A 22,874-nucleotide genomic window follows, 5' to 3' on the forward strand; every position below is an offset into this window, starting at 1 on the left:
TTTAAATAAAAAAGTAATAAATCCAAACACCAGTATGGGTTTACAAGTCCTCAGTTAGGCACTGGTGGCAACCCATGATTTAGGCTCTGTGGAGCTCTAGGTACGGAGGAGGAGCTCCTGAGGAGGAACTCATTGATCAGATTTCAAATTGTGGAGTGCACACACAGTTCGGCAAACCAGTGAGCGTTTCCACAGAGAAAATGATAAAGGATTTCCATCAGAGAGAACCCACAGCCCTGCCTGCGCTCCCAGAGCACCGCTTCTAGAGCTGCTGTACACACTGCTGCTGCTGCTGCTGCTTTATCTCTGAGACTTTATACCCTGCACCACTGATTCATGACAACATCAGGAATTCTCTTTCTTCTTTTGTGAGATTCCTGCTTTATTTTTCTTTTAATCCAAGGGCTGAGTCTTTGGTTCAGGTAGGTTTATTGGTTTATTCGTGACGCTTCAGATTTTTTTTGTGGCTGTGTTCAAAAAGCAGTTTTGCGTCTGTGAGCAGAGTGAAGTCACAGTGTTCCGTACAGCACCGGTGTGTTCCACACAAATGTCATATATCTTTTTATTTAAATATGAGTTAAATATGGGTCAGTAAAACAAGTATCGCTACAAGGTTTACACCACTTAAATATAAGATTAATCTACGCTGTGGACTAACGTATGGTGGTCTGTTCAATCTCAGTGTTCCGTACAGTTCACCTTCGGCACTTAAATGAATCAACGCAACAGAAGTAGGGAAGGAGGTTAAAGATGCTTTACAGTTAACATTAACAGTTCAGTAGGCTGCTCCCAATTATTGCTCAGAGTATCATATTTTTATTCTTTAATTGGATTTAACTGAAAACTGTTCAAAATAGAGCTTTAAATGCTGCTATAAATGTACGGAATCGGGTAAAAGTGTGCGGAACATCGTGACTTTGAACTAAGCTAGTGTTAATTATCATGATTTTGTATTTTATCTAAACTTTGAAGTAAGACATTGTTAATTAGGATACTTTTTGTATTTCATCTAAAACACTATAAAATTGGAGTGTTTCTCTGTAATTAAATGCCTAGGCTGTTTTGCGCTATTACTGACAAAATGTAAACTATTTGTTGTTAGGAATCATGATTGTCCGAGGACGCCACTTCTGGCTGACCCTTTTGTTTCTATGCGCCTCCGCCATCGACCCAGGTACTTTTCACACTCATCTCCCTAAAATAGATTTATTTAATTTATTACAGTTCCAATAAAAATTGTGATAAGCTAAAAACTTTGGGATCACTTGGAATTCTGCTGTATGAAGGGGCAGACTCATTTCAGAGTCATTTACTTACCTTTTTAGGTCTCTTTTGGTCTGTATTGTTGCACCATCTGACCTCTGGTATGACCAAGTTAAAAAATTATGGTTTTACACCATTTGTGTATTTGGCGCTGTTGCTTTGTTGTATTGTTTAACTTTAATTAAGCTTTAGGTGACGGATTGCCAACTTGACTTTCTCCAGTAAAATACATTTTAATTCACTGTCCCTCTTAATGACCACAAGCTGTACCACTCCTGAAGCAACAAAGCAGTCCCAAACCATAATATATCCTCCATGCTCATGCTGCTAAGCTTTACAGCTCAAATAATGGTTTTGTACTGTGTGCAGTGACTTTTCCCCCTCCGAGTATAGCGTTGTGTAGTTTAGTAAAAAAAAAAGTAACTTAAGTCCAATCTAACTAGAGATGTGTGGTAATTATTGTTTTTCCTAGAACAAACATGTGAACTGACTTTAGTAGCTTGTAGAATAAATTTTCTCTAGAGAGTCTTTTGATGTTATTCTTAGTTTTTAATGACTACTTGAAGCACTTCACATCATGACATTGGCATGATCTTTGCTTTTAATGGGGGAAAAGACATTCCCTTTAAAGAAGAGTTGCAACAACACTGAATATCTTTGGATGACAGACAGTTTGAGTTATTTTGCATTCATGACCACACAATTCTTTAAAATTTTAATTTGTTTTCTTTAAGACATGGCTCAGATAGACATGTATTTTTTTCTGAGAAGTAAATATATGCCACTTCTAAAACCCATGCCTTCAAACTCAACTTTTTTTTAAAACTTATGTCAGGTCATACAAGATGCTTAACTTTTTTCTTGCAATTATATTAAAAGTTGGGTAGAAAAATTTGTTAAAAAAAATGAATACAATAAATTTATTTAAATGTATAATAATGGAATAATAAAAGGGGCACCCCAGGGAGTCTTTAAATCTGTGCCACTCCATATAAATCTCAGATGAATTATAATACATTTTAACCTATTTTAATTCTATGTATGCCCTTTAGATGGCCCTTTGGAGGACATAACCGTTTTCGACTTGTTTGAAAGAAGTGGAATTACACAAAAGACCATTGGGGTAAAGTTATTCCGAGGCCCAGACTCTGAATCCCCGACATATCGCTTCATCCGATTTGACCATCTTCCCTCAGTCAACCCTAAAGCTTTACAGCAGATTCTGCAGCAAATACAGAACAATGAGGGTTTCATTTTGACAGCAACTTTGCGCCAGGATCGTTCATCCCGTGGCACCCTTCTCTCTCTTCAGGGTCCTGGGGAACGCAGGCAGTTTGAGGTGCTTTCTGATGGCAGAGCCAACACACTTGAACTGGTGTACTGGTGGGCCGATGGCTCACGTAATGTCATCTCATTTGAGGATGTTGAGTTGGTAGATTCGCAGTGGAAAAACATCACGCTGCATGTACACGGTGAGACAGCGACACTGTATGTGGGCTGTAACCTTATTGACAGCTTCATCCTTGATGAGCCTTTCTACGAGCACCTGCGTGCTCCTGGTGGACGTATGTTTGTGGCCAAAGGATCCAGCCGTGACACTCATTTCAGGGTGAGAACCATTTACAGTGATAATGTTGATGAAATACATGATCTCACGCTAGTCCCCGGAGTCACCCCAGAAATTTTTGTTTCAAAACATCTGATAATCAGCCTTCAGACCTTGATCATCTGCCACAGCTGTAATTAAGTTGGATAACTAAAACTCTTATTGACTAGCATTAGTTCACAAAATATTCAGCAACATTTGGCCCCAGCAACTGCCCAAAGCAAGTCCTGTGTGCATGCATTATTGTACTTGTCCTTGATCATTTTTTTAGCCGAGCCACAAAAGTTGAGCAGATCTGACAGGCCCCACTAATGCGTTAAGATACAGTAATATACACTGTCCACAATTTTAAAAAATATACACAATTTATTAAATTTATACAAATAATGGGCCTACAGAAATGTCAGACACATATATGCATCTTTATATTGGGTTGGACAACACTTGTTGAGTGGGTCAGGAGAATAAATTACGCAATCAACACAGGGTATATGAATATATTAACAAAAATGACTGATAACAAATCAACATGGTGACTTTATTACTGTACAATTATCGCTGACTTCTCAAAACATTTAAAACAAGGTTAAACAACTGGAAAAGTTGTGCATTTTTCTATTAACCATCACAATTTTGTTTATTCTACATTAGCTGTCTGTTAAATTCCAAAGTGATTCTAAACAGAAAGTTATTCTAATGATGCCTAATGCCATAAATGGTTTTGCTCTTGCATATCTTAACAGATAGTGGATAGTTTTTATATCACCCCAAAACTCAAAAAGTGTTCCTGATTATGAATGCAGAATCTATAAATATTTTTAAAACCTTAATAAAACCATGTGGTTTAATCATTTCAGTTGTAACTTCCTTAATGCGTTTGCTGTACATGCATCATGGCAAGCTCTGTATAATTGTCTTCATGTTTTTCCCAGGGTCTGCTGCAGAATGTGCAATTTATTTTTGACACCCCTCTTGAGGATGTCCTAGAGAGCCATGGGTGCGAGCTAATAAACCCAGGTAGAGTTTAAAGCTGTTTTACTGTATGCTCATCTTTAATACATTTACACTTCTAAATGATGTCTATTCTACATTTCTGGGGAGCTTTTCACCAGGATGGTGTAAAAATTGTAAGACCTGGGGTGGTTTAACACTTGAACATTAATATTTCCCCAAGCTCAAATATATCAGGTTATACGATAATTCAAAAGTATTAAATAAAAAAAAAAAAAAAACTTTAGCACGTCAGGATTTAAGCACTTAGTGGATATCTAGCTAAAATATAGGTCAAGTGGGACTGCTGTAGTTGTCTAGATACAGATAAAGCAGCCAGACTAAAGCAATGATCAGTAAAATAGTTCTGATTAGTGTGTATGTGTTTGATTTTGTATGTGGCTTAATTTATCAGACTTAGAGCAAAATGTTAACAGTTCAGTTCAGGAAAATTTGCTATATTGTTGCCTTATTGTTGACTGTAGCATGCACAAATAGACTAAGGAACAGCTTTTTTCCTAGAGCTGTGGCCTCCATCACACACCACAGAACTGGAAAAGACTGAGCACACACACACAAACACAGGACTACGGGTCACACACGGACTATGCAGCATTTGCACACACACAGTTAATATTTAATATTTAAAGGAAAAATGTAAATTCACTTTACAAGAGTGCAAAGATTTTAATTTTTTATCTTTTAGAGTGTAAATAATTTTAATTACTTGTGATTACTACTACTGTCTTTCTTTCTTCTACTGCTGCTACTCTATTGGAGAGATGCCACTCGAAATGTCATGGTACTTGTGTATAGTGACAATAAAGATTCTATTCTATTCTATTCTATTCTATTCTATTCTATTCTTAAATCCATTTAAAGTAATAAAAACCTGGTTGTGTAATTGTTTAAAATAACCATAAGTACGTTTTATCAGGTTTTTTACTAATTAAAAAAGTCTAATTACACAGATTTTGAATCCAAGCATACCAACCTAGTTTTGGTTTCTTCAGCCACGTAATTGTATCTGTCACAACCCTAAAGCCGTCAGTGAGGTCATATAACAAGAGCAGGAAAGAAAGGTCAAGCCAAGTCACACATAAGCACACATACATATGAACACACAAACACACACACACACACACACACACACACACACACACACAGTCTTTAGTCTTTAGGGACTTAAATGAGTTTACCAGAGCCAGAATCAAAAAGTAAAAAATTGCTGGCTCAAGAAAACGTCATTCAGGCCAACAAGCTCACTGGACTTCAAAATCTCTGGTCTAGTGAATTACAGTTGCCAGTGTGAGCTCATATACTGAGAGCATTTCTGTCTTTTGGCTGTAGCTAGGTGTTTTATGTTTAGATAACTACTCATCACGCTCTGTTAATTAGATTAATGGTAAAGTCTGCAATGGCGTGTAAGGGTATGTCGAGGTATGTTTCCCTCTACACTTAATATTTTAGGGTGGGCTCCACAACACTACAGCCAAGATCAACATAAAGCATTTACTGAAAGTTATCCTAAACAAAAATGTGCAGTATGTAATGTTTGGACAGTTTGGCATTGAAGACCTCTCTGGTTTAAATGTGCTGTTGCAGTCTGCAAATTAACATTTTGTAATTTCGGTTAATTAAAATTAAATTACTGAATTAATTACAAAATTACAAAATTAAGGAAAACAAGGTAACTTGTTTGTTAAAAGAGAACATTAGCATGCAAAACACAGGAAAAAGGTCACTCAGTTGACAAAAACTGCCCTATAACTTGTGAATGGTTGTGCCAGTTTTTGCAGAAACAACTGCAACCAAACACATAGCTGTTTGACGATGATGTAAGGAATGTTTTTCCCACCCTTATTTGCAAAATTCCTTTAATACAACTACATTAGAATCTTTTAAAAGTCAGATAATTAAAAATAGTTCTGTTTTTTCATCAATTTGAAACACTTTTTTTTTATATGTTGCATAACCCAGTTTCACTTAAACTTCAGATTACAGATGGACAGATTTTTCTTTCGGACTTTTTGGTAAAAGAGCAAAATTCATTGTTTCCTCAATTATGGCATGTAACTAAGGTTCTGAAGTAACAAAACGTCCTCACACTACCTCATTGCCCACACCGTTTTTGACAGTTGGCAAAATGTTGTTGTAAAACAATGTGGTAGCTTTTAATGTTTTTACTGAGTAATGATGTGGTTGGTAGCTTTAATCCAGATGTAATAAGACCCAAAAAGTTTCACTTGTGATTTTTTTTAAAGACAAGCAGTAGTTTTTTTGGTTTGCTGCTCTATCTCATGGATCTCTCATGAATGCCATTTTTGCAGTTATCTTTTTAATGGTGGATTTATATGAGCTGACCTTTTCTGAGGAAAGTTAAGTCTGCAGTTCTTTAGATGTATGTCTGGGTCTTTTCGTGACTTCCTTAATAAGTATAGTTGATGTCCTATTTGAGGAATTTTGGTAGGCCAGCTGCTTTTGAACTGATTTACCACTGTTTCTAGTCTTTTCCATTTAAAGATTATGGCCCTCACTGTAGCTCATTGGGGTCTTAGAGCCTTAAAATGACATTGTAACCCTCCAGACTTTACTGTTCGTATATACTTTACTGTTCGTATATACTTTACTGTTCGTCTTTGTTTCTTCTTTTTTTTAAGAATTTATTTTGATGTGTGCTACTTTATATTTCTGAAAAGGTTTTATTCATGCAATGTTTAGATTGACTAGGGCTGGCAGTAAACTATTGTAATAGAACCCAGTTAATTATTGAATTAGGCTAATTTGTTGATTAAGTAACTAAGGAAGAATTTGTTTCTTACACAGTGCCAGTTAATTTTGGAAAGCTTTTTGCATATAATAAATAAAATAATTAAATAATGAATAAAATAATAAACTTGTATTTTTGTGTACTAGTCTACAACTGTTTAAAATGATTGAAATAAGTATTCTGAGAGGTGCACAGAGAAATACTTTATCCATTTTTGGTTGGATCTAAGTTTTTAGATCTAGTTTTACAGGTTTTTATAAAATGTTGTAACAAATTTCACTTCAAGGTGAGATCAGGCTAAATATTACAAACAAAACCTGCATTAAACCTTATTAAAACAACTGACCAATAAGAAATAGCCAAATACATTAGGTGAAAGTCTGGGATCAGAACAATGGGTTTGTTAGTAAGTAATAATGTAATACTTAAGTAGTGCTGTAGGCTGTGACAATTTTTCTCTCCTGGATCATTAATGCAGCATGTTTTTTACTTAAATTACCAATAACCATAGTTTCACATTGTGAAATGTTATTGTGAGCAGATTCTTGGAAGAAATAAAACTTTATTTAATATCTTATCAAACCAGAAACTAGTTTATTAGTTCATGACGTTTCTCTTTGTTTTTATTCAAACAATCTGGTTCTGTATATACTAGAGTTATCAGTTAAGGAAAAAAAAATCATAGTTTTATAGGCAACATGGTCTCATTGAAGCCCTCAAAATAAAAAAAAATGTCCTGGTTAAAGGAAAACAACTGTCAGACATTTGAAGAATTATAACATGTTAAAACCTTTTGCATAATGAACATTTATTACAAACTGGTTTTAACTGGTTTTAAGCCAAGGACCACTTACCAAGCTACTATAATGTTTTTCCATGTTCACCTCCACCCACGCACATGGAAGTAACATGCATGCTTAAAACGTTGACATGGTTGACTGCTATTCCATCCATAGGAACAAAAGCACGTTAACTGAGCATGGCCTCCTGTGCATTCCCATGGCTCCATTTCAATGTTTTACACACTCACCTCTAAGCATTACATTTCCAGAACATCTTTTCATAAATCAGCTTTAACCTTTTTAGATACCAGGATTTAAACAGCCACATGAATGTAAATGTCATATTATACCAAGGAAATTGTACAGTTAAAGATTCTCCCAAATTACTAAATGATTGAAGGTTTTTTAAACAATAAAACTGCAAAATTTTACCCCATCTATTGCTTCCTGTGTGCTGTGGTTCAGGTTGCTACATTAAGAAAAAAAATTAAGCCTTATAGTTACACACAGATTTTTATTAATCTCAAAAGGCTCAAATTTTTTACATTTCAGGTTCCTTTATTTACTTAGCTTTAGCCAGTTATGCTTTCAATTCTAATTAATGTCAGGTTTTCTTATTTTATGAGTGTTTTATAAGTCACTTATGCTCAGATTGTGTGTTAATTATGTGCTATTTAACATGGGAATGTAGGGAATAGACTGGAAAATCTAAGGTTTTAAATAAATCCCACCAAACTGAGGAAAATTGGCCCTCTATTGTTCTTTGTTTTTATTCCTTATACTGGCTCTGTATTATTAGAATTTGATACATACTATTAAAACATTGCAAAGCCAATTATAAAAACCTGGGAAGCAATCATCTGGGAATTTATTATACTCATTTTAACTCTTATTTCTTTACCTTTGCCTCACAATTTTCCTTCTTGTCATTTGACAGAGGAGCTAAATACAGTGAGTGAGAGCGCCGAACTGGTGGATATACCTTCCTCCATTGCCACTAATGTTATTAGCCCAAACACGGATCCTCCAACAGCAAGCCCTTCTGAGATGATGTGTGAGCGTTCGTGTGAGGAGTTGGCAAACCTTTTCCAGGAGCTCAAGGGCCTCCGGGTTGTTGTCAGCAACCTCATTGACGGCTTGCAGAAAGTGGTATGTATCTTATAACGTCTACGTAAGCGGAGACACTTAGACCATAAGCTTTTATTGGGATTACTATCAAATCAGCCAGATGTGCTAAGCTGCTGGTTTTGTGAATGGCCTCTGTAAAATGTTGAACAATTTGCAAGCTCTATTAAGGCAATTTCTTATAGTTTCCGTTTGCTTAAACTGGGTAATTGGGCCAGAACTGGTGTCTGCTCACATACCTGTGGAAGGAATGTTTGCAGTTAATTACAGCCTTTTATGTTGTTCTTGTTTGTGTAAAGATCTATTGCTATTTGATGGCAGCATGCTGTCATAAGCATATGTCTGGATTTGCTTGGGTTTTTAAAAGCTCATTAGCAACTTGTCATAACTGCAGAGTCTCATTCATTGAATACTGGATTTCAGTCAGAGGAGAACACTGCCATGCGTGAAGCCCTTAATAAGATGCAGGACCCAGTGGCACAGAGCATTTGCTGGCAAGATGGGCGACTGTTTGAGAATAAGGAAGACTGGATTGTCGATAGCTGCACCAAATGCACATGCCAAGATGGAAAAGTAATCTGTCGTCAGATCACCTGCCCTCCTGTGTCATGTGCCAGTCCATCCTTCATTGATGGGGAGTGCTGTCCAGTTTGCCTTCGTAAGTGTCTATTCTACTGCATACAGCAGATCAATATAAATAAAATGTCAACAGAACCGCAAAAACTTAGTTTTAAAAATTCTATAACTGTATTTTGGGTCTCAGCTATGGACAGTGAAGATGGTTGGTCTCCATGGTCAGACTGGACTCAGTGTACAGTAACTTGTGGCAGCGGTACGCAACAGAGAGGCCGTTCTTGTGACGGCACCAGCAGCACATGCTCTGGCCCCTCCATCCAGACACGGAGGTGCAGCCTGGGAAAATGTGACCGCAGAGGTATGGAAAACTTTTTATTTGAGCCTGGCAAAATTCTCTTCTACTTGGGCAAGCAGAAGTAAAAAGAATTAGATTTTGTGTGTGTTCAGTTCGGCAAAATGGGGGCTGGAGTCTGTGGTCCCCCTGGTCCGCGTGCTCTGTGACCTGTGGGGAAGGGGTGATCACTCGCATACGCCATTGCAACTCCCCTCTTCCTCAGCGAGGTGGCAAGGACTGTGAAGGAGAAGGAAGAGAGACACAAAGCTGCCAGGCTGAGCTTTGCCCAAGTAAGTTTGGAACATACAAGCACATACTCATTTAAAATCTATCTTACCCACTCTTACCCGCTCAGATTTGGAACACAAGCAAGAAGATGATGTCATTTTTTCCAGTGCTCATATTATCCTTAGACCTGGGAGGATAATATGAGATCTCTAACCACAGAGGATTATGGGAAAGACTCCCATGACACACCCAAGGAATGAGATGGTCCAGAGGGAAACAAAAGTGAACTGTGCTTAGTTAGAATGGAACGACAAAAAGAGTTTGTAAGGCGGAATCTGCAAGGGTTTAAAATCTGACCAGCCTCTTGATGGGTTAAATACATCTGTGTGACAGACGTTTATAGAAAAGCTTTCGTGTACAGTTGTCTGCCAGTTCTCTATATTTATGCTTTTTAACATTAGGAAAGCATTCTGGACAATATGAATTACTGTAGGTTTTTGAGTGGTGCAACAGAAAATAATCTGTATTATTAACCAGAGGTGTAGAAATACAGCATATAATTACTTTTTGACTTCTTGGCTACTTGAATTTGTATTTCATTACATTTTACATGAAAACTGTGATTTTATTACACAGACACCTTAATTACTTTCACCTTAACAGTAAAATGTGAAAGCTGCTCTCTTCCTGTAGAAAGATACTGCGTCCCAAACCAAGGCCGTAGCCATGAATTGAAGTTGGGGGGAACAAAATCTACCCCCTGGGGTTCTAAAACATTCCGGTCATACCAACCACTGATGGGAACAAGGTTGGATTCTAACATTACGCAAAGCTACTGAGTGAAATATGTTTATTTATAATTTTTACATCACTATATTGGGTGGACATCCAACCCAGACCAGAATACAGTGATTGATAAAGTAATAATATAATAATAGTGATATTTATTACAAATAAACGTGAATGTGTTTGACGTCCAAATCCTTAAGACTTAAACTTAAATGATTACCAACATAAATAATTTAGTATTGATTTTCCAGGAGGTTTTTTGATCTCAAATATTTTATTTCCTATGTTACATGGGTACTACCCATCTGGGAGCATAAGGGCTAGCATGTTCTTACTCCAAGACAGAAGAGGAAATAACGATATCATTTTAAAATGCAGCTTAACAATGATCAGTGCAGAGGAAGTTTGAAGAGGCTAAATGCCCCCTTTTTAATTGGTGATTCAGCTGGTGTTTTTTCGTTGATGATGACAAAATGACAACCCAGGTATAAATATGCTCATTCAAATTTCTAATCAAAAATGGCTTTGGCATTGTTAGTTACATTACTCACAATCGCTGGATGTTTTTACTTTTGTGCCAATTAAAATCCTCTTAAGCAACTGCAGTCAAGTCTGAAATTAAACTTTGCCATCACTGTTTAATAGGTATAATTATGCAATTTCTTAAATAGAACAATGAGAACATTAAACTTAATAGCAAACAGGGCAAAACATCTAACTCAGTAACAGATGGTGCATCAAACAAAAAGTGCCCCAGAGGCTTCAAATAAAGAAAAGTTATTTCTTTACGCAACCATTGCAGTTCAGGCCACAATGCAGTCTCCTGGTGTCAGTGGTATAGCTTAGTGTTACTCATGTGTATGCATTCTGTCTGTGTATCCATACAGTTGATGGTGGCTGGGGCCCATGGTCACCCTGGGCAAGCTGCTCTGCAACATGTGGTGGTGGCCTGAAAAGTCGTGAGAGAGAGTGTAATAGCCCCACTCCACAACATGGGGGCAGAAAGTGTATGGGAGATTCTCTTGAAAATGAAGTGTGCAACAAACAAGAATGCCCTATCAGTAAGCATCTCTTCTGTGCTAATTTAATTTAAAGTGCTTAGTGTATTGTAAACTATATAAACCTAAACATATTTTGATTTGAAAAGAGAAGACATGAATGTATTGGGTTGTTCCATCAGATGGCTGCCTATCAAACCCATGCTTTGCTGCAGTGGAGTGCAACACTGCTGTCGATGGTTCCTGGGGATGCGGACCATGTCCAGTGGGCTATCGTGGCAATGGAACCTTCTGTGAAGATGTAAATGAGGTAAGTAGATGATATCATGCTAAGCAAAACTACAGTTTTTTATACATAGACAAGACATGCAATGTTGACAAAACTGTTTAAATGTTTGAAGCTGAATATTTTTAACGTGTTTAACCAATGGAATTCACTTTTAGCCACACGCAGACACTCGTTTTCTGTCACCTTTATTTATTTTTTCTGGTTCACTGAGCCTAGACCATCCACAGACAGTATTCTGTTTAATTAACATGTAATTCATTGTTAGCACAAAAATCCTATTACTAGTTACTAATTACTATTATGATAGCTGTAGAGCACCAGACCACGCTAGTGGCACTGCTAGGATTTGAATCTGGTCTCACTGGTGCCTTCCTAGTCTAATGCTCTACAGACACAATTGGCAGTGTCAGAGAAAGTAAAGGGCCGTATGGGATATCACCTTGTTGCCGTTACAACATCGAGTTCAAGATATCAACTTGAGTGGCAGAGAAATATAAGATAAGATAAGATAAGATAAGATAAGACTTTATTGATCCCGAAGGAAATTGCAGTGTCACAGTACTATACAAATTACACAATTACAGTTACAATTTACAAATTACAGTACAAGTTACACAAGGGAAGACAGACAAAAAACAACACAATTAAACATAAAAGGGCATAAGCAAATAGACAGGACATTATCATAAGCAGCCGCATACATATTATTGCACTAAGAGAAAAATATATTATTTTACAAAAGTATATTGCTCTAAGAGAGATAAGATATTGCACTGCAAAAGAAAATCAACACTGTTCGGGTGGCAGGAGATCCGTAGTGTTCCTGGAATGGGGAGAATCATTGTAGAGTCTTACTGCAGTGGGAAGAAAAGATCTCACACGGCGCTCTTTAGTACAGCGAAGCTGTATCAGTCTACCACTGAACGTGCTTCTCTGTTTCTCCACTGTAGTGTGCAGGGGGTGTGATGTATTGTCCATAATAGAAAGCAGCTTATTGAGTGACCGTTTTTTTGCTACCTTATCCAGAGTGTCCAATTTGACTCCAACAACAGAGCCAGCCTTCTTAATTAGTTTGTTTATTTTGTTTTTTGCACTTTTGTTGATGTTGTTGCCCCAGCACACAACAGCATACAATAAGGCACTAGCAACAACAGACTGGTAGAATGTCCAAAGGAGTTTAGTGCACACTCCAAAGGACCTCAGTTTCCTCAGAAAGTACAAACGACTCTGTCCTTTCTTGAACACTGCACAGGTATTAAAACTCCAGTCCAGTTTGTTGTCCAAGTGCACACCCAGGTACTTGTAAGTGTCAACCACCTCCACTTCCGCTCCATTGATAGTGACTGGTGCCAGGGGAGGTCTGAGTTTCCTGAAGTCCACCACCATCTCCTTTGTCTTACTGATGTTGAGCTGCAGTTTGTTCAGTGTACACCAGTCAACAAAGTCTGAAACCAGCTTCCTGTATTCCGCCTCCTGCCCATTCCTGATACACCCCACGATGGCCGTGTAATCTGAGAATTTCTGCAGATGGCATGTGCCAGAGTTGTATCTGAAATCTGAGGTGTAGATGTTAAACAGGAACGGTGCTAATACAGTCCCCTGGGGAGCCCCCATACTGCACATGGCCATGTCAGAAACACAGCCCTGCAGTCGCACAAACTGGGGTCGACCAGTCAGGTAGTCCATTACCCAAGAGATGATAGACCCATCCACCTTCATCTGCCGAAGTTTCTCCCCAAGTAAGACAGGCTGTAGGGTGTTGAACGCACTGGAGAAATCAAAAAACATAATCCTCACAGTGCTGCCTGTAGTGTCTAGATGGGAGTACATTCTGTCCAGCAGATAGATAACAGCATCATCCACTCCAATGCTGTCCTGATATGCAAACTGCAGGGGGTCCAGGTCAGCTCCTACCAGTGATCTCAGGTGGCCCAGCATCAGTCTTTCCAGTGTCTTCATCAGGTGGGAGGTCAGAGCAACAGGACGATAGTCATTTAGTGCCACTGGTTGCTTCTTCTTGGGGACAGGAACCACACAAGAAGTTTTCCACCCGAGTGGGACCTTTCCTAGGCTGCAGCTCAGGTTGAAGATGTGCTGAAGGACTCCACACAGCTGCTCAGCACATAGTTTTAATACCTTAGGCTGAATGCCATCCGGTCCAGCCGCTTTACACTGCTTGAGTTTCTTCAGCTCTTTCTTCACCTGGTCAGCAGTAAAAGTTGGTACCCTGCTGCTAGACTGGTCCGGAGTGTGGTTGGGGGAAGGAGCATTCATGTCAGGTGAGGTGTTAATGTTTGGTATGGTGGAGGTATGGGCTGTGAATGATGATGGCTGTTGTTGTGCTGGGGTGTTAAGATGCAAGACGGCTGGAGACAGAGCAGAGGACAATGGGGCAGGAGGAGAGTCGTTGTCAAACCTTAGAAAGAACTGGTTTAACTCATTCGCCCATTCATGACTGCCCTCGTTTGATGTTGATGTTCCTGAGCAGCGTTGATTGGCCTCCAGCTTAGCCCTGTACTCGTCTCTGGCCTCCTTAATCCTTATTTTGAGCTCTGCTTGTACCCTCTTTAGCTCCTATATATGGAGTATAGTGTGTTCCTCTGTGCATGTTATGTTGAATTCTGGCATTGGCTGGGAAAAAGAAAAGAATGTTTCATACACAGAGGCCAGCATGAATGTCCAGCATGAATGTCCTGCAAAGGTTGAGATTGACAATGAAGTGTGGGAAATTGAATGTCTATACTGTAATTTATACATCTAAATCTTGCATTAAGCCTTATTTCTGCCTTGTCTTATGTCTGCCTGTCTTTTTGTTTTCTCTAGTGTGATATGGTGTCGGATGTGTGCCATAAAGTGGGTGGGGTGCAGCAGTGTGTTAATACAGACCCAGGATTCCACTGTAAGCCTTGTCCACCACGATACAAAGGTTCTGAGCCATATGGTATTGGAGTGGAGTCAGCTAAAACAGACAAACAGGTCAGTTCAATAACCCTTAGCACTGTTTGCTCACAAAACCGTCTTTCATAGCTATTCATTATTAATTAATTCCTTTTTTAAACAGGTTTGTGAACCTTACAATCCATGTAAGGACAACAGCCACAGCTGCAATAAAAATGCTGAGTGTATCTTCCTCAGCCACGTCACCGAGCCCATGTACAAGTGTGAGTGCCGTATCGGCTATGCTGGAGATGGTATTGTGTGTGGAGAGGACTTTGACCTTGACGGTTGGCCTAATCAGGATCTGGCATGTGCAGCTAATGCCACATACCACTGCAAAAAGGTAACACATTTCCCAGATTACCCATTTCCCAGGCAAACATGACCCATACATGTATGGCACTAAGCCGCAGTGTGGCCAAGACAAACCTGATTATAATAAGTCTAAATTCAGTTGTGAAAATTAGAAGGTAGTTTTAGCTTAATACATTTCAGTGACAAAATGTTGGCAATAAATGATCTAAAGCAATAAACATTTTCTTTAGGCAAAAAAAAGCAGAAAAAATAGTGCCTCTTGAAATAATACATAAAATAATATGTTCAGCAAGACCTTTACTTGTCCTTACAACCACATTTTAAACCAATGGGAATTAGAAAACGCAGAGTACTTATAAAAATATTACATCATTCTTCATACTGGACAAATAATTGGCTGATTGTGTAATAATGAACCCAGGACAAAAACCAGAACCACAATCTGCAAGACATTACAAATTACTATTAAATTACTACCTAGCAAACAGTGAACAAGAAATAAACCAATCAACAAGAAAAAAGGCAGGGACCCCTGTACACTTGCATAGCTGTGTGGTGGAGTAAAAGTATGATAGTTTTATTTGTATTTTATGTACTTTAATTGCACCTCAAATCATGTATATTTTGCGCATGATGTTTTAAGAAGGGTTGCATTAATGGAACAGAATAATGTGATGACCCCTAGTACAGGAGCATCAGAAAGAAAAAAATGTGTGTATAATGTTTCATCTGGATCTGAGTTTGGTGTTTGGCATGGTCTTCTCTGATTTCCTTCTGCCTTTTTGAAATATGCTGGATTAAATACATTTAATAGATTAAATACATTAACTACACTCAATTGTCCTTAAGTGTGGGTGAGCGTGTGATGCCCTGTACAGAACTGATGCCCTGTCCTGCATATTTTCCAGCCACGAAACCCAGGGTCAGCAGGGTTACTAAATAAAGTAATAAGCCACTCGAGACCGTGCGTTACTGCGATTTTATCACGGGGAAGGTTGTTTTGGCATGACGCGAAGCGGAGTGCCTAAAACGTCTTTCCCCATGATAAAATCATAGCAGTAACGCACGGTCTCGAGTGGCTTATTTCTTTTATAAAACGGCGGTCAACATAAAATATAATAAAATACAACAATGTTCAATAAATAAATGTTTTTATTTACAAAAACACTTACAAAAAGCATTCTTCTGCGAAATCACGTAGTCCGTTATCAGTGTTGCTAGGCAACATGAGGGCGAATATAACATTCACTTTTTCTTTTCAGTGGCGTATTAATATGGAATGATGTGAGGTGGTCATAGGTGTTGCATTTATCAGGGATTTTACAACGGCTTCGAACGCGGCTCAGCCAATCAGATTTTAGGACTGGAACTATCCGTTTTATAATAAAGATTTTATAATACAGACACTATTTATATTAGAATCATTCCATTTCAGGACAACTGCCCTACCCTTCCCAATTCTGGTCAAGAAGACTATGACAATGATGGACAAGGAGATGCCTGTGATAAGGATGATGACAATGATGAGATTGTTGATGAAAGGGTAAGCATTTATCCCAGTCTGTACTAAAAAGCTCTAAAACCAACATTGAAAATATTGTTATGCAATTTCATTCAATGTTTTTGTCTTTCAGGACAACTGTCCACTAATGTACAACCCCCGACAGTATGACTATGATAAGGATGCTGTTGGTGATCGGTGTGATAACTGCCCATATGAGCCTAACCCTGCTCAGACTGACACAGACAACAACGGGGAGGGAGACGCCTGCGCTGTTGACATGGATGGAGACGGTATAAGAAAGGACCTGTATATTATCTATCACTGTATGCAGTTGACTGTGACAGTTTTATTTTCTTGATTTTCAGAAATTCTGAATGAGAAAGACAACTGTCCGCTTCTTTACAATACTGACCAGAAGGACACAGATTTGGATGGTGTTGGTGACCAGTGTGATAACTGTCCATTAATTCACAATCCACAGCAGGTCAGCATGGACACAGATGCAGTTTAGGATCTGTTAACATGTACAGTATTTATTGGGACTATATCTATGAAGACTTTAAATAATGAAACTGTTTCTGATTTCTTTAGACGGATAGAGATAATGATCTAATTGGAGACCAGTGTGATAACAATCAGGACATAGATGAGGATGGTCATCAGAACAACTTGGATAACTGTCCCTACGTTTCCAATGCTAACCAAGCAGATCATGACAATGATGGTAAAGGAGATGCCTGTGACCATGATGATGACAATGATGGAATTCCTGATGATCGGGACAACTGCAGGCTGGTGGCTAATCCAGATCAGCTGGATGAAAATGGTGAGAGCAGAATAAGACACAGCTATGCTTGAATACCTTTTAAGACAGATGTACGTTTAACTATTTTGTTAAGTGCTTAGTGATAACATGACAGGTCATGGGTTCAAACCTACAGTACCCTAGGGCAAATTCCTCATTCCCACAAAGACAGGATTAGACTTAAAATAATTTAGAATGTCAATGCCCAGCAGCCAAAGTCATTAGTCCATGTGTACTAATATCAGATTAAAATAAATGAATTTAGTTTTAGGGTTATTAATGGTAGGAATGTGTCAGTGCTGTGGCCTGCAGAGAGCAAGAGCAGGGAGGAAAGATATAAAACAGTCACCTGGGGCAATGCTGACTTGTGAAATGTGAAGATAAAGGCTCGTGAGTACACAGCAGATCATCAGGGAGCTGGAGTCACGAGGCACATTTTTTTTGTTCTTCAGAATGTTCTGTTGGACTTCTCACACCTGTTTGTCTTTGTGCATGATCTCAATTTCAATTGTGTAGGATCCAAGTCTTTATTATTCAGGGTCTTTTAATGCTCCACATGAAGGTCATCCAAGGCCCATCTCATAAAACATGCTATATCAAAGAAACCTGATAACACAAGCGATATGAGATGCATAAATTTAACTGAAACCAAAAATGCACAAGGGCTAGACCTAAAGCTTGTGTTTCGTGGCTGTCTTTATAGTAACATAAGACTTTTGGAGACACATTTACAGTTTTTGAGAAAACATGTTTTAAATCTTCTTTCTTTTATTGCTGGGAATTCAACACTACAATTTGTACTATAGATTTCACACACTCATCACAAGCTACTATGCCTCCAACCTACTGTTATATTTTTTATTATAACAGGGCTTATTAAATAATAACCATTTTTGTTTTAAGTTAATATGTTGTTAACATAATTAGCCCAACAAACAGTTTACATTTCTCATTATAACCCAAACTTAATTCTCATGGTACTACATTAACATAGTAATGATGCTGCTAATAATGTGTTTGATTTTGAGAAGAACTTTATAGAGGTCACCCTTTTTATATGTGAAAATACATTGATCTGTAAGTAACTGACATACACAGTGGTGTAGCAGGTAGTTTCAAGAACCCAGGTTTAATCCTTGCCTCTGGTTACAGACATTTTCTTTAGATAATTAATTTTTCTCACACCCCCTCTAAACATACATGTAGAAAGCTGCCTACTCTACATTACACACACTTTGTTTTGTAACAGTTTGTTTTGTGTTTTGTTATTTATATCTAGTCGTAATTGATAAGCATATTTACAGGTGATGGTCGTGGTGATGCCTGTAAGGACGACTTTGACAACGACAGCATTCCTGACATCTTCGATGTATGCCCTGAGAACAATGCCATCAGTGTCACAGATTTAAGAAAGTTTCAGATGGTGCACCTGGATCCGAAGGGAACCCTTCAGATTGACCCCCACTGGGTAGTGCGCAACCAGGGCAAAGAACTGGTACAGGCTGCTAACTCTGACCCTGGCATTGCAGTGGGTAGGCATGACAAGTTCATAACACACCAATTAATTTTACCCTTTTCTGGTATGCTTTTACTCTTACAAAATATCCTTTAATTACAGGTTATGATGAATTTAATTCCGTGGATTTCAGCGGAACCTTCTATGTAAACACTGACCGGGATGATGATTATGCAGGCTTTGTGTTTGGCTATCAGTCCAGTCGACGCTTCTATGTGGTGATGTGGAAACAGATAACACAGACTTATTGGGAGGAGAAGCCTTCTAAGGCCTTCGGTATCTCTGGTGTGTCCCTAAAAGTAGTCAACTCCACTACAGGCACAGGAGAGTTCCTGCGCAATGCCCTTTGGCACACAGGCAACACTAAGAATCAGGTGGGCATTTACACAGCACTGCATAGTAAAGTACTCCTGAATGTAAAAACTTAGATGGTTATATGGAATTATTTAGGATTTTTATGTCATTGCTAGAAAATGGCACGATTCCCTGGAACGTTTGTGAAAGTGTGTTATGTATGTGCCTTGAGTACATGCTAACATGCCCTACATAACACCAAAGACATGTATAGCTAGTAGTCAATTTATCACAGGGAGTTATTATATTGAGACTCCAATACTAGAATTTCTCTTATTTGATTTTGTTTATTACTTGCTATGTTGAATGAGGTCCTGTGTTCAAATCATGGGTGGAGGAAAAATGTCAAAGATTTCCACAGTTCATTGTTTGTTTGTTACTTAGGTGCGAACTCTTTGGCATGATCCGAAAAACATCGGCTGGAAGGACTACACTGCTTACCGTTGGCACCTTATTCACAGACCCAAAACAGGTTTCATTAGGTACAGACTTGTCTTCTGCTTAACATGTTTTTAAACTGTTAATATTCCTTAATAACCTTTTGTTACATTATTTAAAATGTTACCTCAGTTGCTGTCAGTTGTATAAATAAAGTATAATTTAAGTAAAAATCTAGGCAAATTATCTATCTTCTTCTTCTTCTTCTTTCGGCTTTTTCCCTTTTTCAGGGGTCGCCACAGCGAGTCATCCTCATGATCGCTCATTGATTTGGCACAATTTTTACGCCGGATGCCCTTCCTGACACAACCCTCCCTAATTTATCCGGGCTTGGGACCGGCACTACAATGCACTAGTGCATCTAGCGGCTAGGTATCTATAGGACAATTCAGTGTTTCCAATTAACCTGGTGGCATGTTTTTGGACTGTGGGAGGAAACCGGAGTACCCGGAGGAAACCCACGCGGACACGGGGAGAACATGCAAACTCCGCACAGAAAGGACCCGGACCGCCGAACCTGGGGATTGAACCCAGGACCTTCTTGTTGTGAGGCGACAGTGCTACCCACTAAGCCACCGTGCTGCCCAGGCAAATTATCTATAATTTGGTAAAAATACTAAATTATAGTTCTTACTATTTTGTTTTGCTATAATGTGATTCCATCAGACAAATAATAGACATGTATAATTTTGTTTATGTTAAAATGAGATGTAATTAAGTTAGATGTCTTGTTTGAACTCTGCAGGGTTGTAGTGTACGAGGGAAAGCAGATCATGGCAGATTCTGGCCCCGTCTATGACAAGACATTCGCTGGTGGAAGACTAGGGTTGTTTGTCTTTTCTCAAGAGCTCGTCTTCTTTTCTGACCTCAAATATGAATGCAGAGGTGAGTCTCTCTAAGTCTATTTACACCTGGTTATTTAATGCACCTTATATCTGGATTGTATGTAGGGAAGTTCAGATACCATGCCAATTCCATTAAACAAATTAACTCATTATGCAACACTAACTTTAGCTGTTTATGCAAAATACAGTTGTTTTTATTTATTTATTAGGATTTTAACGTCATGTTTTACACACTTTGGTTACATTCATGACAGTACAGGTAATTACTGGTTACACAAGGTTCATCAGTTCACAAGTGTAATGTCAAACACAGTCATGGACAATTTTGTATCTCCAATTCACCTCACTTACATGTCTTTGGACTGTGGGAGGAAACCGGAGCTCCCGGAGGAAACCCACGCAGACATGGGTAGAACATGCAAACTCAGACCGTCCCACCTGGGGATCGACCCCAGGACCTTGTTGCTGGGAGGAGACAGTGCTACCCACTGAGCCACCATGCCGCCCCAGTTGTTTTTAATAATCTGAAAGGCATCAACACTGGTGTTCACTGCTGTTTACAGGTGCTGTGATGTAGTACATTGGGCAATATTGAGTCTTAGTTATCATTTGCGTCTTGAGACAAATTGGAGTTAAACTTGAATAATGTTGCTAATATGGCTCTCTAGCTTTTGAATTGCTCTGAGCTATTTAATCCGGTTTTAAATGCATCTGGATTGATTTAACACCTGCATTTTTGTTAATTATTCATAAAGCAAATATTAATACTGAAAAATAAGATTTATGAAACGGGCTCTTGATAATCAAATAGAGTTCACATTTATGATGAAGTCACATTCATGAATATACTGTACATTTAGTGCAATAGTAGAATTCCTAATAATATGTTTTGTCTTGTTTGCAGACATCTGATTTAGATATGAAGACCTCTCCGTCTGTTGACTAAGACCTAAACATCAAGTCAGATGTTTCAGATTCTGAGTATGTCTTCAGTGTTACATTGATGGAATACATAGATTTAGAGAATTAAAGGACTTATGACAGTGACATTGATATTGAAAGTCAAAATAAGGATTAAAAGTCTATACACACCATTGTATTACTTTAAATGACTCTTAGCTTCGTTGCACACTCTCAATAATACCTAGTTATGTCCTGTCATCTTGAATATAAACCTAAGGGTTTGAAAGTTATTTTTATGTAACAATGTAGTTTTTTTTTAATTCATATTCATAAGTCATTTTACATAATAGCTTTGCCTGGTTAGTTCTACATTTGGTTTGAGATGTATGATATTCAGAATGATAGTAATGTAACTTATTTTTCTGTTGTGCAACTTTATATCACGAGAATTTGCTTTGCCAAAGATTGTAAATACTTATTTATTTGAATATTCACAAATGAAAAGTAAAAGCGTTCACTTTTGTATTTAAAACGATACTGCTAGAAGTCTTTATGTTTGAGTTATAGTTCCTGCCAACTGAGATAAAGCAGTGATCTTCTTTTGTCTTAGTTACATCATTTTGGTTAATCCATGTCTACATATTATATTTTAAAGAAAAGTATTTCCCTTCCAGTTTTTTTAAAGAAAATTGCACTTGACATGAAAATAATTTTAGTGGTTTTCAGCTGAAAATCTAGACCAGTATTTAAGTAAGAGACTGGTGTCTGGCACGAGTAAAAGCTGAACTGTTACTTGTTTGGATTTGACATTAATGAGGATTTACTGTAATTATATAACATCTGTAGCATTTGGCACTTCACCCACTGTGGTGGTATTTCTGCTCCAGTGATTCAGCTGTGAATGAAAAAGATCATTCAAAAGTATGTTACAGTATTTTTCAAAATTTATAAGAATGTTATGCTTAGTAGTGTATCATTCACTTTTGCATTAGGATTACCATTCAGTTGTTTAGTGTCCAGCTGATCTATAAATTATTATAGATGTCGACAAAAATCTATACAAAATACTATTACACAAGAAAGATTTGTACTGCACCACTAAAAAAACAATAGACTAGATCAAATTTGTTACCAAATAACAAATCCATTCATTTTTGCTTTTTGCACTAATGCATTAATCTGTGATTCATTTTTGTTTCTGTTGTACGTCATCACACTTCAGACTGATTTTTTTGTACTTATATATGTATCTTATTTGTTGCATATGTGTTCTTTCTGCCTTAACTATTACCATATTTCATTTTGCTAGTTCATCTACACTTTGTAGCATAGTGTGAAATGTTAAGTTTTATCACAATAACATTTGTTTTATTTAATTTTTATCTGTTACACACATAAATACATGATGCAAATGTGTTAATAAAGTCATATGCCCTTTTTTATAGAATTCCTTAATTTTTTTATTGTTAACATGAACAGTGTAACAAAATGTGCCACATACTTATTT

General features: G+C 37.9%; 1 protein-coding gene across 1 annotated transcript; it reads left to right on the forward strand.

Annotated features, from left to right (window-relative positions):
• The first annotated feature begins 337 nt into the window (after positions 1–337).
• Positions 338–21,547, forward strand: thbs2b (thrombospondin 2b). Its single transcript, XM_063003736.1, has 21 exons — positions 338–422; positions 1,103–1,174; positions 2,316–2,872; positions 3,802–3,886; positions 8,349–8,560; positions 8,960–9,194; positions 9,300–9,470; positions 9,560–9,736; positions 11,351–11,524; positions 11,644–11,771; positions 14,574–14,726; positions 14,812–15,030; positions 16,438–16,545; positions 16,637–16,796; positions 16,872–16,990; positions 17,098–17,332; positions 18,616–18,843; positions 18,930–19,201; positions 19,566–19,663; positions 20,365–20,504; positions 21,369–21,547. Exons 2-21 carry the CDS (start codon positions 1,108–1,110, stop codon positions 21,374–21,376), a joined length of 3,546 nt encoding a protein of 1,181 aa, XP_062859806.1. The 5' UTR covers positions 338–422; positions 1,103–1,107; the 3' UTR covers positions 21,377–21,547.
• Positions 21,548–22,874: the final 1,327 nt, after the last annotated feature.

Source organism: Trichomycterus rosablanca, chromosome 10 (genome assembly GCF_030014385.1).
Source record: "Trichomycterus rosablanca isolate fTriRos1 chromosome 10, fTriRos1.hap1, whole genome shotgun sequence".
Classification (NCBI taxonomy): Eukaryota; Metazoa; Chordata; class Actinopteri; order Siluriformes; family Trichomycteridae; genus Trichomycterus; species Trichomycterus rosablanca.

Coding starts and splice junctions, on each gene's coding strand:
- thbs2b (XM_063003736.1), top strand. CDS start 1,108: ATGATTGTCCGAGGACGCCACTTCTGGCTGACCCTTTTGTTTCTATGC. Junction 1,175..2,315: donor CGCCTCCGCCATCGACCCAG/GTACTTTTCACA, acceptor TATGCCCTTTAG/ATGGCCCTTTGGAGGACATA. Junction 9,737..11,350: donor CCAGGCTGAGCTTTGCCCAA/GTAAGTTTGGAA, acceptor GTATCCATACAG/TTGATGGTGGCTGGGGCCCA.